The 16,248-nt window shown below is 41.5% G+C and overlaps 2 protein-coding genes across 2 annotated transcripts; both read right to left on the bottom strand.

The window, feature by feature from the left end:
- Positions 1-6,632: 6,632 nt before the first annotated feature.
- On the bottom strand, positions 6,633-9,281 carry LOC116035879 (cytochrome P450 1B1-like). The gene is made up of 2 exons (XM_035994979.1): positions 9,243-9,281; positions 6,633-9,058 (listed from the first exon to the last, which is right to left on the bottom strand). The coding sequence occupies exon 2, from the start codon at positions 9,036-9,038 to the stop codon at positions 7,467-7,469; it is 1,572 nt and encodes a 523-aa protein (XP_035850872.1). The 5' UTR covers positions 9,039-9,058; positions 9,243-9,281; the 3' UTR covers positions 6,633-7,466.
- Positions 9,282-10,355: 1,074 nt separating this feature from the next.
- On the bottom strand, positions 10,356-13,283 carry LOC116035878 (cytochrome P450 1B1-like). The gene has a single exon (XM_035994980.1). The coding sequence runs from the start codon at positions 13,016-13,018 to the stop codon at positions 11,441-11,443; it is 1,578 nt and encodes a 525-aa protein (XP_035850873.1). The 5' UTR covers positions 13,019-13,283; the 3' UTR covers positions 10,356-11,440.
- Positions 13,284-16,248: the final 2,965 nt, after the last annotated feature.

Genomic DNA, 16,248 nt, shown 5'->3' with positions numbered 1-16,248 from the left:
GATCCCGTTTGAATTGAGCCATGAATTACACATATGGTGTTCGTCAATTTAAAAGATAATTTGCGATTAAAGAAAGTCTGTTGTAGGTTTGTCATAGTACCACTTAGTTTTGTGTGAAACTGCTCAGTGAACTACATATCTTGTCTCACACAAAATACATCACCTTGCTTGATTCTCGGCTTGGTTGCTAGCTAGCTAGCTTAGCTATTTTCCACAACACATGTAACGTTATCTTACCTGATGTGTTTTATCCAGTGTCTTTTTATCAGCCGAGAAGCAAGCAAGATCCTGGGTTACATCCCGGTATGAAACAAACAAACTCTGTAGCTTCAGCACAACCTGATCTCACAGAATTCCGTGAAATGACCCTTAACTCAAAATCTGTGGCAGTTTCATGGAATTGCCGAAAATTCCGTGATGGACCCACGGAAGAATTCTGTGAAATTAACACAGCCCCTTAACACTAGAAGTGCCGGAATTCCATAACTACTAGAACTGCCGTGAGCGGTCATTTTGACCGCCAGATTCCAAACTCTATAATCTCTCATGATACATACCTAATTGCGATATTGTATTATGTATTGTGTTAGGATACCTTTAGAAAAACGTAATAACACCGAAATGTACATTTTAACGAGTTTAATTATACATTTGAGTAGTAGCCTAATACGTGTTTCAATAATTCATATCATGGCATAGTAAACCGTAATTCTGTTCTGAATTAGAAGGCAACACCGGGCGCTCGCTCTGTGAAAGGCGCGGAACACGTAGATGGCCGGTGGTTGTTTACATATAACTTTATACATCCTCGAACTGGCTGGAATCATTGCACACATCCTCAAAATTAATACAAAAACACAAAATTAAAAACAATACCGCGAAAATCCGAGCGGTCAATATGACCATGTATGGCCGAAATAGGTAAAAGTGATTGTATTTTCTTTGCCTTTTGTGTAATGTATATAAAAACTATTTTAAATTAAAATACAGACTCTTTTAGGAAAAGTCAGGCAGCAGCAGGATTTTATTTTTTTATTCAGCAAAGTTATTACACATATAAATTTCAAAACGGTCAAAATGACCGTCATGGCCGTTCTAGTGTTAAAAGTCTGTGATGGGCCCACGTAGGGCTGGACGATTTTGGCTAAAATCATAATCACGATTAATCGAACAAGTTATCTCGATTACAATTATTGAACGATTATTTTAAATTCTTTTTCTTTTCTTATACTGTAAATATGTTCACGGTTATTTTTTCTAATGAAAGAGTGCATAAGCCTATCTTTGTGATTCTAAAATAAGGAAACAACACACAGATAGCAATTAATGCTTATTTTTTAAATATGTCAAACAACTGAACTGAAATCTACAACAGTAGATTTTACAATGAAATAAAAACGTCTTATAAAAAAGTAATTTAAGTTTTAATGTAAAAAAAAAAAGTTTCCTAAAAATGTAGAAAATAAATGATAAATGTCCATCATAAGATTAACGGGAACCTGTGGTTAACTGTCTTTTCGGAGTTAAACTCCACAAGCGTGTCCTGCGGCTCGCCGGCCGTCACACACACACACACACACACACACACACACACACACACACACACACACACACACGTCCACAGTGCTGCAGGCAGAGGCGGGGTCTGTTCCAAGTATAATAAAGCCCCGTCTGTGTTGAGCAAAACATTACGTGAATTACTACGAGAATGGACGTGCATTTAATATAGGAAAAGTGCACAAGTATTAGCATCATTTGTTGTTGTTGTTGTATGTGACGCTAAGGTCTAGTGACGATGCTATAAAGACCGTTGCCGTGCTTGCGTCGCTCCCTTACCCCTCCTACCAGTCCCTATGGCCACCAGTGGGAATGCAAACGGAAAAAAAGATTTTGTTGGAGAGTAGTTCTTAGAACTGCTTAGAAGTGTACTTTTCCTCTAAAAAGTACAAGTACTAGCCGATCGGAAAGCACCTATGGTCGCAGACTGGACGGGGCAGAGTCACGTGACTACACACGCGGCGGCCGTAATATGTTTTAAGGGGAAAGTACATTAACACACAGTGGGCGGCCGCAGAAATATTAATAGGATTAAAAGACCGAAATAACCGACTTGGTAAAATTACGTCGGTTATAGGCTCTGAATTTCGGTTACGATTATTTTTCGATTAATCATTCAGCCCTAGGCCCACAGAATAATTCCATGAAATGAACACGGCCCCTTAAGTTAAGGAAAAGGTCATGGGTGGGCAGGACAGCAACAGGTTGCGTTTAGGAAAAGAACGGGACAGGACAGCCGTATACAGCAGACGGGTTGGGTTTAGGAAAAGAACAACGGGACGGTTAGATTTAGGAATCGTGACACGCGGGACACGATCCCCGGTCTCCTGGGTGAAAGTCCTGTTGTTGACCCATCCACCACCCCAACCAACCTCCCTATGCAGATTTTCAGGCTTTCATTCATTCATTTCACTACTCGCTAGCATTGTCGCTCTTAATGCTACGTCAGCTTCTCATTGACTTTACTTTGGCATTGTTTTCCGTGGTGGCCACACGGATTTTTCACACGTTCCGTGCCACCACCACGTAATGTGCTGTTTACAGTTTGTGATAATTTCACGGAATTCTGTGAGACCAGGCTGTTCAGCGAGACGTAACCCATGCAACTTTGAAGTGTGTAGTCTTTCTAATTACGTATTTTGTTATACTTTAACAGTTTTACGACAAACTGAGACTTTCTTGACTTGAAGTTGACTTGAATTATCTTTTTAACTGATATGTGTAATCCATGGCTCAACTCAAACGGGATCAAAAAAATATTTAGTCTCTCCTCATTCACTACATATTTTTTCTGAAATTACAACATAACATCATGACTTCGCGTAAACATACTCGCCACTTTCCTAAAGCCAAGTGGGGTGTTATCTGTACGCATTTTGAGCTATCTGCGTGTATGTCTACGCTGTATACAGCGGACGTCAGTCTGCAACGTCACAGAGTAAACATACATGCCACATCGCGAGGCTACGTGTAATTTATTATATAATAAATTTTATTTATTTATTTGCGGATTTTTGGCCTTTCATAATACTCGCTACGGCGTCAATTCACACGCAATCGTAAGGTAATGTTAGTCAATGGAGGCCAAACAGCATTGATAAACACGCTAAAAAGCGAGTATGCGTCTTGATAACACGCCAGTAATGGCATACGAATTGGCATGTCATAGATACGCCACTTTATGAGATCAGTCTGGAAATTAGGTTCCATGGTGGTCCACTGGAAGGGGAGGGACTTCGCCTCTCAATTGCTTTCTAGGTTTTGACAGGTAAAAAAACTTGCAAAGTCCTGTTCTTGATGGAAAGTACAGCTGTTTAGACACCGAAGAATGTGAATGGTGCAACTGTGGGTTGATAGCCACGACCTCAGACTCCATATCAGCATGTCTTAGGGATGGACGGCAGACTAGAGGAGAAGAGGCGCAAACTTCTCCACCGCCATAGCCTCCACGCCCTTCTCATCTCACTCCACTCTGTGAACATTAGTGCTTCCTGCACTTGCAGTCAACATAGCCATTTCACATAAATCATAGGAGACAGGGTTGCTGCATTTCCATACTAATCAAAAATGACCACTTAATATGAGTGACTGTGTCCCGTGATGTCAACTCCCATCCATGAACAAAAACCACATGCTTGTCGTGTTCTCATCCTGACCATCACGGATGACTTCCTCCTGCACTTCCTGAAAAATAATTGTTAGTTATATGGAAAGAAATGTGGCAAATGGGAACTGCACATTGTGTTAATTTATATCAAAGGTCCTTTCCTTGCCTCCGCTCCAAAACAATCCCTGGCACGGACAAAACAACAAGCACTAACCATCCCGCCCTATAATAATGAGTTGGGTCATTGTTTATTGAAAAGGGTCACTTCACATGTTTTCATGATGGTTGCGTGAGGTTGTATTCCAAAACCATGAAGTGAATTGTCACAAATTTTTGGACTCCATGTCAGTGATGTGTTAAAAACACAGAGTCTATAGCAGGATATTGAACTTAAAGGTGGCACGACTTGATTATAATGTCAACTGGAACATTATTATACTCCTGCTTAGTGTTTATGTCTATGACATAATTCCACAGGGGGTTTCAAAAGAGGGGAAACATTTTTTTGAGTTAACAAGTGGAACATCACACACTGGAATATATTACACTGAATCAGAATGCAAATTACAACTATTTTCATTTTGTTTTGGACAAAATTGAATTCTTTGTATATTGCAACATGCTCTGAGGACAGGATGACAGTCTTTTAAAACAAGGACCCTCAGTTTAGGGAGGGTTTGGGATTATATGCTACTGTAAATAGACAGAGGAGAGACTGAGTATATGTTGACCTTTGGGCAATGACGGTTATTTGACTTGTTGGAAATTTCACCTATGCCTTCCCAGTGTGCTCTTTGGGAAAAAGTTGATTCATAGTTAGCATGATCTTCTTTTTTCCCACACAGGCTATTGGTTCTTGTCATTCAAAGAAAAATGTTTACTGGGATACTTCAATTTTTCCCCCCCAACTGAATGATTAATGATCTGCTTTGATGTTTGATGCTTTGGGTCAGAACGAAGAGCATGCAGAATTAAAGTCATATTATTTGTCTGCAACTTTTTGAATTTTGAATCAAGCTGTGGTCAGTGTGTTGGTGTTGAGGGCGGCGTTATAGGAAAGACTGACTGAATATGAGCATGGGGCCGTTTCCAGCTCAGACACAATGTTCCGCTTTGTTGCAGCAGATGATGGCAGGGGACAGAGAAAGAGATTTTCTGGAGAATTACATTTGTCTGCTTTCAAGTAATTCTACCTCACTGTGTGTCATCTACCAAGCAGTGACTGCAGTTTGCATGTCAAACCTTTAGCAGAGGAGAGGGGGTTTTGGATAGAGTGCTGAGCTGTGTCTTGTGGTAGCGGAGAGAACCTTGTGGGAGGTCACTTTGTGGCTCTGTGTACGTGCAGAATGTGAATAACCTCAGCTTGTACACTTTCCTGTTTTCCTTTAAGGAGTGAAGCTCCGCAGGTCGAGGGCTGCGGGGTATGTGGAGCTGGGAGAGGGTGACTCAGGGTGAAAGGGAGTCTTTCAGCTGGACACATTTTAAGGATGTTTTGGGAAGCAGTGATGGAAATGGGGGAGGTTAGGCGGCCCATTCCTCCCTCCAGGGTCCTTGGGGTGTCAGAGCAAAGAGAGAAGGATAGAGAGCCTGTTGCTGTACAGAATGTCTCCAGCCTGCTCTGTATGAACCTCAGTGAAAACAAGCCTCCGTCTTAATTCAGCCACGATGCTGCTCCTGCAAGTACACAGGTAGACTCCAGAGCATAGGACCACTTACTGAGGAAATGTTTCAATGTGGCAAGGACGGGGAGATAAAAGGAAGAGGGGGTATGGAAATGATAAACTGTTAACCCACACTTAAACTAATATTTATGTACTATACTTACAGCAAGGATATATGTTAGCATATATGCATTGGGCTGTTTTGGTTTTCCCAAAATAAGGAAAGTCAGTCAGGAGGAAGAATTTTCGGGAGGTTGTTGACTGCATTTGTTGGAGTAGATAGATCTCATATGATTGCCACTGTAAATCCTATGATACTGAAGGTGATAATGGCAACCTTAATCACCATGGCAGACACTAGCAGGGGCGTAGCACAAAATTCTGGGCCCTGTAGAAAGGCATTTTCTATGGGCCCCTCCACGCATCCACAGCTATTCATTCTAGCATCTTTTTGGGCCCTCCTCACATGAGGGCCCTGGGTACTCAGTCCCCTTTTCCCCCCCAGTCCGACGCCCCTGGACACTAGTACAGACACAGGTGGGTCATGTCCGGTTAAATGCCAGTAAGCAGCATTTGACGGCCATGAAAAATGTCTGGTAATCATTGCTTTGGTATATAAGTTTGTGTGGAAAAAGTACTCAGATCGTACTTAAGTAAAAGTAACAATACAACAATGTAAAAAGAAAAGAGTAAAAGCTTCTCATTCAAAATATCCCCTAAGTACAGAAGTATCATTAGCAAAATGCACGTAATGTAACAAAAGTAAAAGTACTCTTCTGCAGACACGGCTGACAAATATTGCTTACTGGCATACGAACTAATGTGACCCCCCCTCTGTAACAGTGTTTGTTAAGGTGATTTAGTGAACTCAATGTGTTTCCTGTTCCCTAATGCCAACATTGTAATTTTTTATAACTCTGGTCTTTACTATTTCACACGTTTTATTTAACATGATGTTAAAAGAAGAACTGCAATGTGTATTGATAAATGGAAGATAACACTGACTTGGCTGAAACTGAATGTGCTTGTTCAGAAGAAGAAAAAAACACAGCATTCAAAAGTACACCGCGCTCCGTGTAAAATATTGACGAGTGAACCTTGTGGCTGCCTACTGTTGCCTGTACTGATGTACTGAGTCGCAGCCTGCTTGTAAGGAGTGGAGAACAAGAGCATGCAGGGCCTGACTGTAACCCATATTAATCTTTCACAACAACACTGAGACATCATGATCTATTATTACTTCTTTGGCCTCTCTGGCCTCTGCGGTTCTCAACACTTTGGCTGCTCTGACTGATACACCCCACAGGTTCAGTTAGAAATCCATACAAATTGTTTATTGTACATTGTAAAGTACAGAGTGTATCACACTGGGTGATGTTCATTATGCAAAACATTATTTAGATATTCTACACAGCTTGTTATTCAGAGACAATGCAGTGTGCCGTAATAGCCTATAGCATGTTCTATAAGGATTTCAACATATAATACATGTGAGTTATCAGAATACAACAGTATTATGCATGATTTAAGAGCATGTGACTGTAAATGACTTGTACACTGTATTTGTATTAAGCTCAAACATTAAAAAGGTCAACACATGGGAAGATAAATGAGTCTGGGTAAATTACTGCTCTGTTGAGACCACACAGCTGGCATGTGATTTCTCCCCATCAGCGAGAAACACAAAATGCTTAAAGTGAAAATCAGTCATCACCACCAGTTTATATTGCTATTTAGGGTGATTCTGCTGATTACCCTCATATAAATAACAATACATACTTAAGGTTTATTATGAATTGTGGTTTTGGGCAAACAAATCAAAAGCTTTCATTACATTTTCTTCTGTGACAGAGCCAGATATATTTAGATTTTCTCAGTCAGTCACAGTTTTTCAAAGTTTTACTTTTAATACATTAACTGGCAACTTGTAACAAAGTGAATGATTATATTGCTTGTCAGTCACAATTTAAATAATAAATGTCAGTAGAAGTAAGAAAGCTTATCATTTGCATACTTTGGGTTAGTTAAAGCTTATTACAGACAATTCATCTGTGATACAAGGCATATATATTTATTTTAGAACACATACCTTATATTGCATTGCTGTTCTTTATTGGATAACCAGTTTTACAACACTTGTATTAGCCTTTAAGTAATTCTCCCCTGAGTGTGGCAGTAATCTTGTAATTTAAAGGCTTTAGTGTTAAACCATAGGTACAGTTTAAAGACAGGTCCTCGTGAGCACTTTTCTCAAAGCTACATTGATGGAGTAGAATTGCAAAGAACAAAAATATTTCAACTTTGGCAATCTGGTTCCCAATACATCTTCTCTTCCCTGCAGAAAAGATCATAACGTTGTTTGTGAGATCCTTGTCTAGGGAGCCCTTTTCATCCAGGAAGCGCAAGGGGTCAAAGATATGTGGATCCTTCCACTTCAGGGGGTCGTGATTGACGGACCACTGATTGATAAAGACCACCGTGTCTTTGGGGATGTGGAGACCTTCGATGGTGACGTCTGAGGTTGTGGAGTGGGGGATGGTGATGGGGACAAAGCTAGTGAAGCGCATGGTTTCGTAGATGAATGCATCCAGGTAAGCCAGGCTGCTTCTGTCATCAACAGATGGCAGCCTGTTTCTCCCCACCACTTTGTCAAGGAGCTCATGGAGTTTGGTTTGTATCTCAGGGTGTTTAGCCAGCAGAAGGAGAATCCAATGAATAGCGGTGGAGACGGTATCCAGACCTGCACCAATCAGATCTGACACCGTACCCTCTGTGTGGCCTTTGGTGAGGCCATTGTCACTGTCAACCTTGTCAATCACGCCAATAATGGCATCACTCATATCCCTTGTTACCTCTGGATCAAATGTGTCTCTGTGCTCCTCCACCTTGTTGTGGACAAACCCAAAGAACTCTTGATTCAGGTCTTTGAAGTTATTGAACATGCTGCGGACTGGATTAGGGAAAGACTGAAGCCATGGCATTACATCCACCAAGCTGCCAGCCCCTATTGTCTCGCCAAACTTATCTAACTTCTGTAACAAGGCTCTAAACTCAACATCATCATGTCCATAACGTTTTCCAAAGCACAAGGCACAGATCACATTCGCTGCAGCTACTGTCAGCTCATGAGCAGGGTTGAAATACTGGCCCTGAGCACTGAGTTTGAGGAAAATCTCAACTAGCTCTGTGGCTTCAGCCACAACTTGCTGCTCAAAGGCTTTTTTGGTCTGGCTGTTGGCAGATGAGAATGCTCTGATCGTTGATTGAGCAATTTTCCTGTGCATCTTCCACTGTTTGCTGTAATTAGTGAAAGTCATACTTTTCCCCCCTGAGACAGCCTGAAAAGAGACAAAGTTTGGTCTGCCAGCAAACTCTGTGCTGTGCAGTATGAGAGCCTCACGTATCGCCCTGTCTCCATTCAGAACCACAATGTCGCTGCAGCCCAGCCGTATCTGGTACACATTGCCATATTTTTTGGCTAGCTTGGCAAAGGTGATGTGAGGCATCTGGCCCAGCTGCATGGCGTTGCCGACCACGGGCCAGGCAAAGGGTCCCGGCAGTCTTCTCTTGAGCCTGAAGTTCCTGACCCACAGACAGGCTTCCAGGCAGAAAAGGAAAACAAAGGAGGCGACCAGAGCAGGCTGGACCTGTCCACTCCATTCCCTGATGAAGCTGTTGCCCTTCACACCAAACTCTGCATCCATTTGAGCCATTTTGTTATCCTGTAGTTTGTCTATCATCTACCACTGCGTCCAATAAAAAAGGCAATTTTCACTAAAAACGGGAGACCGTTTCAAGTGCTTTTTCTTTGTGCAGTCTTACATACATTAAAATACTAATTATTTTTGATTTCTCAACCTATATCATAATCAGACTGACAAAAAAGCCAAAATAAAAGAACTCTAAGCAGCACTCACATTTTGTTTCACCACTCCACCACAGAAGCTAGTGAGAAGGACTAGATCAGGTTCAAGCCTTAACACTTCACTTATATGTATCTCTATTGTGGGAGGGGTCAGCGACTCAGGTTTTTTATTATCTTTCCCCTCCCATTTTGACCACAGCCTGCAGACCTTACTTCTCCCACTCAGGCTTCCTTCCTACCCTTGTAGGATGACAGAAAAGGAGAGCACCTACTCACTGTAATAGGCCCTGTTGCCAAAACCTACAGATTGAAAGTTTTATTGCCCAAGGATATAACAGAGATGACTATGACACTTTTAAAAGATAATTAACTCTACACACCATGTGTGCCCTCAGATGTATTTTTTCATAAAATAGCTTATATAAAGTTGTTGAATGTTTGAAAATGAAATACTTTAGTCATGTGATGGAATGGATGGAAGTGGTAGCATATAGTGTAAGTAATGGACAATAAGCTGGATTTGATTGTTTTTTCCAATGGAGTTTCCTATGGACTTTCCGTGGCCATTTTTAAACATGATTTGGTTTCTGTTATTTACAGCCAAGCTGTTAATTATAACCATACAGGGAAAAAGGCTCTGGGGTATCATCATGAAAGCTGAGATCTTCAGATCCAAACTCTGAACAGATACAAACAACACAATTAATTATGCTCCATAAAACATACATACAAGTTATTGTTGGCATGCAGTAATAGCCCTTTAAACAAAGGTCACTGAGATAATGTAGCTGTTACATTGTGTGGCTGCATCAAAATACTTTTATAGAGAAATCAGTGTAGCTATAAATCTGCTTATGTGGGTGCTTGTGCAACAAAAGGAGGAACTTAAAACAACATCTTTGGTTTTAGTAATGTTCAGCCACAAGTCAAGTATTTCAGAGGTTTCTGTTTTTGTAACAATGAGTAATGAAAGACATCTAAACAGTGGTGGCGCCTAATATCACATTGTTGGCATATCTGCCAGCGCCAACACTAGCTAAGAAACGCTTTGAGACTGAGAAAGTAGTTCATAGTCACACCTTGCTCAGCAGGTTTAAAGGAGTATTGTGAGATTTTGCCTGTTTAGCCTAACTCTAAAAGCTAAGTGACAATTAAACAGGACACATTGAGCATTAACAATTCACTTTATTAATTTCAGATATAGCTTATTGTTCCATCATATAGAGCCAACACATTGATAACAAATTATCTTCTATGAGGAATGCTTAAACATTCAAGGCAGAGAAACACATCCCTTGGACATTGTAATATCAATTCCTGAATGCAGAGGCTTAAAGAGAGTGCAGTGACCATGTGATCCATGTAGCTTTGAAAAAGTGACTTTGTAAACAAACATGTTTTTGAGAATGCCCCAGGAGTGAAAGACATTTGCTGCACATTTTTTTGTACTGGTGAGACTTGTGTGTTTGGCACGGGGTCGCTGCAGTGCTTGTACAGTAAAACTGAACCCTAGTTGCATAACGTTTGTGAAGGGTTCATGGTTCATGGCAATGTCTCTTCTTCGTCCTGAAGACTTCCTCCTTCACAAACATGCCAGCCTTTTTCCTCCACTTTGATCAGCATTCTTTGTTTAATGTGTTCATATTCTTTGAGTACAGTAGATAGTGAAATACATTAAACATCTATACATGTATTGTCATACCTGAAATATGAAATTATAAAAAACAAATTGTAACTGCTTTACGTGGCAAAGGTTAAATATAATCTTACATATTACAAATGAGAACAAGAAGTCATCAAGTGACTTTATAACATTCACAAGCATTTTGAATACAATTATATTAGTTTAAATTGACATTTAAGGGATGTAGCTATGTCTTGCATACACACTATACATGTACATGCGCAATAGTGGATGTAAAACAAGCTCACGACTCAGAATTATTTACAAAATCTGATCAAGTATAGAGTATTTTGTAAAGCAGAAATGTAATACATTTGCATTGATTTCAACAGTCCACAGCCTTGAGTTCTACCTGTAGCTAGTATTGCATCTTTGACATCATATTCACAGCCCTGCGCCAACAATAATTCAAATAAGACTGTGTTAAGATACCCATTAAATATTATTATTAAATATGAAAATCATACAACAGTAGGATTTAGTGCAGGCATGTTGATACTCACTGTTAAATGTCATTGGTGGAAAAGTGTTTGCTGGCCTTGAGTCACAGTATTGGGACATGTTTTTCATGCTGGGGAAACTAAGCCCAGCAGCTTTCCCCTGAGCTTGGCGCTGACACAGAATTGGAGGGGCTTCAGCGTGAGCCCGTACGAGCAGTCAAGAGTGAGAGGCACAGATGGGTTACTTTCAAAGCTGCACTGGTGCAGCAGGACAGCTATGAATAAAAACACTTCCACCTTGGCGATCTGTTCGCCGATGCAGCGTCTTTTACCCGTGGAAAAAATCATCACACCGTTGGTTATGTCCTTAACGAGGGCCCCGTTTTCATCAAGGAAGCGTGCAGGGTCAAAAATGTGAGGGTCCTTCCACTTCAGGGGGTCATGGTTGACGGACCACTGATTGATAAAGACAACCGTGTCTTTGGGGATGTGGAAACCCTCGATAGTGACGTCTGAGGTTGTGGAGTGTGGGATGGTGAGGGGGACGAAGCTGGTGAAGCGCATGGTCTCGTAGATGAAGGCGTCCAGGTAGGCCAGGCTGTTTCTGTCCTCAATTGATGGCAGTCTGTCTGGGCCTACTACTTTGTCTATGAGCTCCTGCAGTTTGGCTTGTATTTCTGGGTATTTGACCAGGAGCAGGAGGATCCACTGCATGGTAGTTGACACAGTGTCTTGACCTGCTCCAATCAGATCTGTGACTGTTGCTTCAACAAACTCTTTGGTCAGTCCACTGTCCTGTCTGTGCTCGATCACATTGATGATGGCGTCACTCATGTCCCGGGTCACATTTGGGTTGAAGGACTCTCTGTGCTGCGTCACTTTGTCTTTCACGAAGGCGAAAAACTCCTCGTTGAGGTTTTTAAAGTTTTCATAGACACTGCGGACTGGGTTAGGGAAGGACTGAAGCCAGGGCATGACATCTACCAAGCTACCCGCCCCCACGGTCTCCCCAAACTTGTCCAACTTTTTTAATAAGGTCCTGAACTCCAGGTCATCATGTCCGTATCGCCTCCCAAAGCAGAGAGCGCACATGGTATTAGCAGCAGCTACTGTAAATTCATGAGCAGGGTCAACATACCGTCCATCAGTGCTGTGGCGCAAAAATGCCTGCACCAATTCCATGGCCTCGGCTGTAACATGTTGCTCAAAGGCTTTTTTGGTCTGACAGTTTGCAGAGGAAAAGGCTCTGAGGCTGGACTGGGCTATTTTCCTGTGCGCTTTCCACTGTTTGCCATAATTAGTAAATGTCACACTTCTGCCTCCAGAGATCATCTGAAAAGAGGCAAAGTTTGGTCTGCCAGCAAACTCTGTGCTGTGCTGTATGAGAGCCTTACGTATCGTCCTGTCTCCATTCAAAACCACAATGTCGCTGCAGCCCAGCCTTATCTGGTACACATTGCCGTATTTTTTGGCTAGCTTGGCAAAGGTGATGTGAGGCATCTGGCCCAGCTGCATGGCGTTGCCAACCACTGGCCAGGCGAAGGGTCCTGGCAGTCTTCTCTTGAGCCTGAGATTCCTGACCCACAGACAGGCTTCCAGGCAGAAAAGGAAAACAAAGGAGGCGACCAGAGCAGGCTGGACCTGTCCACTCCATTCCCTGATGATGCTGCTGCCCTTCACACCAAACTCTGTGTCCAGTGCCATTGTGACAAATTTTCTGCACACTTGTTCCTCAAAAAAAAAAATCTTTTCACCAAAGTCTGTTCAGTTGTATGTTTGGAAGAAACAAATCAATATATCCATATCAGATGAGGAAAAAATATTTAAGGTATCAATGTCAATCAAATACATATGTGTCTTAGTGATAAGAAACTAAAAATAACTGATAAAAAGAAGTGAGTTAAGGTGATTTTTTTTTTTGTCTTTAGTCAGTCTTTTCATCAAGATTTAAAGATTTAGTGCCTGCTTTATGCTCCACTCCAGCGTCTTATATGTTTTGCAGTTGGTGGGCAGGGCTCAGGGTAACTTTTATACTCCTCCCATTGTGGTAGTCCTGCAGACCCCGCTGTATCATCTCTCTGTTGTCGCTCGCTGTCGGATGCACGCGCTTTGTGAGCGTCGAGGGACACCGTGAACGTGCAGCGTGAACGACCGCCGTCCACTGCAGAGAAAAAAGAGTCAGCAACTAGTGACCGATTCAATGAAACTTGTCGAGCCAATTTGTTTTACTAATTGGAGGACTGGCAGAGTTTGCACGTTCCAAAGTGTATCTTTCTAACATGATTTATTTTCTGGCTGCACAGCACTCAGCGGGCGCAAACAACTGTTTGCATACGGGTTGTCTAACTCTTGAGTGAGTTGATAGCAATTACATTTCTACAAAATCTGTTTAAGCGTAATTATATTTTCAGTTACGTGACTTTTCCTTTCCTTTTAGCCTGACTTTTGGTCTGCTTAAAAACTTAGTTTGCATGCTTAAGCATCCTCTTTGAATTTAATCAGATGGAATCTATATGCAGCATAACGTGTCTTTAATGACACGCTTAAATATATGTTTAGTCCATAGTGATCAATTCAGTGATTTCAAAAGTGTATGTTGTCATTTTATTGTTGTTTTTGTCCGCAAATTCTGTGTTAGTTTATCATAAAATGTCATTCCAAAAGAAAAAGTTGAGAGAAGGTTGCGCACCACAGCCCAACTCCAAGGAGTCTCAGCCGGCCGCATTTATATTGGATTTTAACGTATTACTTCATTTCTATAGCTTTATCGCAACATTTTTATTTTTTATTTTTAGAATTAACAGGGAAGACAATAAACAGTATGCCCACTATGAAATGTCACACTTGCAGTTTGTACATTAAAAAATAAAAACCACACCTCAGATATAATAGAAAATTCCAAAATATCACATACGCTACATACATATCAAGATCAATATGAGCTCAATGATCCCTATTGAAATATGACATGTCAGATATTGGATTTTCTTTATTTTAATTAGACAGATTTTCCACATTACAGTAAAGGCATCTGACAGTGGCAGAATAATTGCACTAAAATCACATCACAAACTAGCACAGTAACGCAGTGTGGACAAGCCATGAAATATTGATACTTGAATTTTCTTCAACGTCTTGTTTTTTTCCAAACACATGAACTGCAGTTTTGTATTACACGCAAGGTTACATCATACCACAACAAACTTCAGGTGCCCCCCTCCCCTCAACAGTTATTCTTCTTTCAAGCTACAGTCCCCAAAAATATGGGGAAATCACATTAAACTGAGGACAAAAAAGGTAAATCTGAGGCCCAATCTTGGTCATATTTAATTTCTTTGCCTCAGGTAATAAATCACAAGCTCTGTGTTGTTATAGTTGCACAATCACATTAGGTAAATAGTTTTTTCGTTAAATGTTCTGTCAGATAGATAGATAGATAGATAGATAGATAGAAGCAAATCTGGCATTCATTATACGTAAATAAGACTTATGGAAATCTTTGTTCTGTTGATTCTGTTAAACTTACAGTTCAAAGTGATGTGAATTCCCATGGCAAAACATTTCCTCTCTCTTTGCAGAAGGCAAAATTTGTTTCTTGTTTTCCCACCAACTGTGAAGTTTATTTTTGCAGGGAGGTAATGACCTTAATTGAAGGTACTAAAACATTTCCGAAGCAAGGCACTAAGTCAGAGGGACAGAGACTTCACTACCACACAAGCACAGTCAGTCAATATCAGCAGGAAAGGGGGAGGATGGGTGAGGAATGGGGGAAGAAAATGATATCTAATTAACTTTTCAAAAATGTGTTTTACAACAATTATTAACAACAATAATAATTATTGATACCGAGTTATGGGTCCAATTTATTGACCCATTGTTAAAACAAATGATAAAGACAAGGATGCAGGAGAACGTATTACTATATATGCAGCATTAGTCAAATAGAACATTAACCATGCGCTAATTCACCATAAAGTTGAACTGCTTCTGTAACATTGGATGTTTTACAACCCTCAACATTTCACTGCTTCACTAGATATAACAGAAAACTTCTGCAAGTTACAATTTCACAATCCAACCAGATACACTCCCAAACTGTTATGTCTGATTTTATAAACTGATAAATAACAGATCTTAAAGGCACAGCATGCTCAAATTGTCAAAACAAACAGATAAACAATAAAAGTAACTTAAGTGTATCTACATTATGTGTCATTCTTTCACAATAATGGTCCTTAAACAGTCTTTTACAAATGTCGAGAGTTTTGCTGGTTCAGAGCTCTGCCTGAGAGCTGTTTGTCTTGAGAAATGTGGTGTGGCTCAGCACCAAAGCCTCCAGAATGATTCCTCGGTTAACCAGAGACATAGCAATGTCTTCGAATACACTGCCTGCACTGGGGACGACTGTTTGTTCTCTCTTCTATTCCTATAGGGGGAATCCCCCCCCCTCCCCTCCACCACCACTACCTCCTCCTCCTCGCCTGAATCTGCTCCTCATACACATGTGGCCACTCGCATCCCCATCACGCTAATTAGAGCCAGGTTTGTGGCTAAGGAAGGGGTGGTTGGTTGGCGGGAGGATGGGAGGGAGTAGTTTGTGTGTATGTGCGTGCGAGGGGTGGAGGCTCGGATTGTGTGTGTGTATGTGTGTGTGTGTGTGTGGGTGGGAGGGGTGGGGGTGGGGGTGGGGGTGTGTCGTGTGTGCGTTTTGCGTGTGGCTGCTGTGTTTGCCCGTGATTACCCCTTGTAACCTGGCTGTGAAAGGTTGGCCCTGACCCTGTGTTGACTCTGGCTGAGAGGGGGAGTAGTCGGAGGGGGTTTGGGGCTGGGGGGTGGAGGCGGGGAAAGTCTATAGGCCGCTGCATGTCATGTGCTGGCGGGTGGGCACTCGCTGTGTGGAGACAGGGCCAATAGCAGACCAGGCTGTCCCGGCT

The sequence above is a fragment of the Sander lucioperca genome, chromosome 18, assembly GCF_008315115.2.
Source record: "Sander lucioperca isolate FBNREF2018 chromosome 18, SLUC_FBN_1.2, whole genome shotgun sequence".
In the NCBI taxonomy this organism is placed as follows: Eukaryota; Metazoa; Chordata; class Actinopteri; order Perciformes; family Percidae; genus Sander; species Sander lucioperca.
This window is presented reverse-complemented; position numbering and strand designations above follow the sequence as displayed.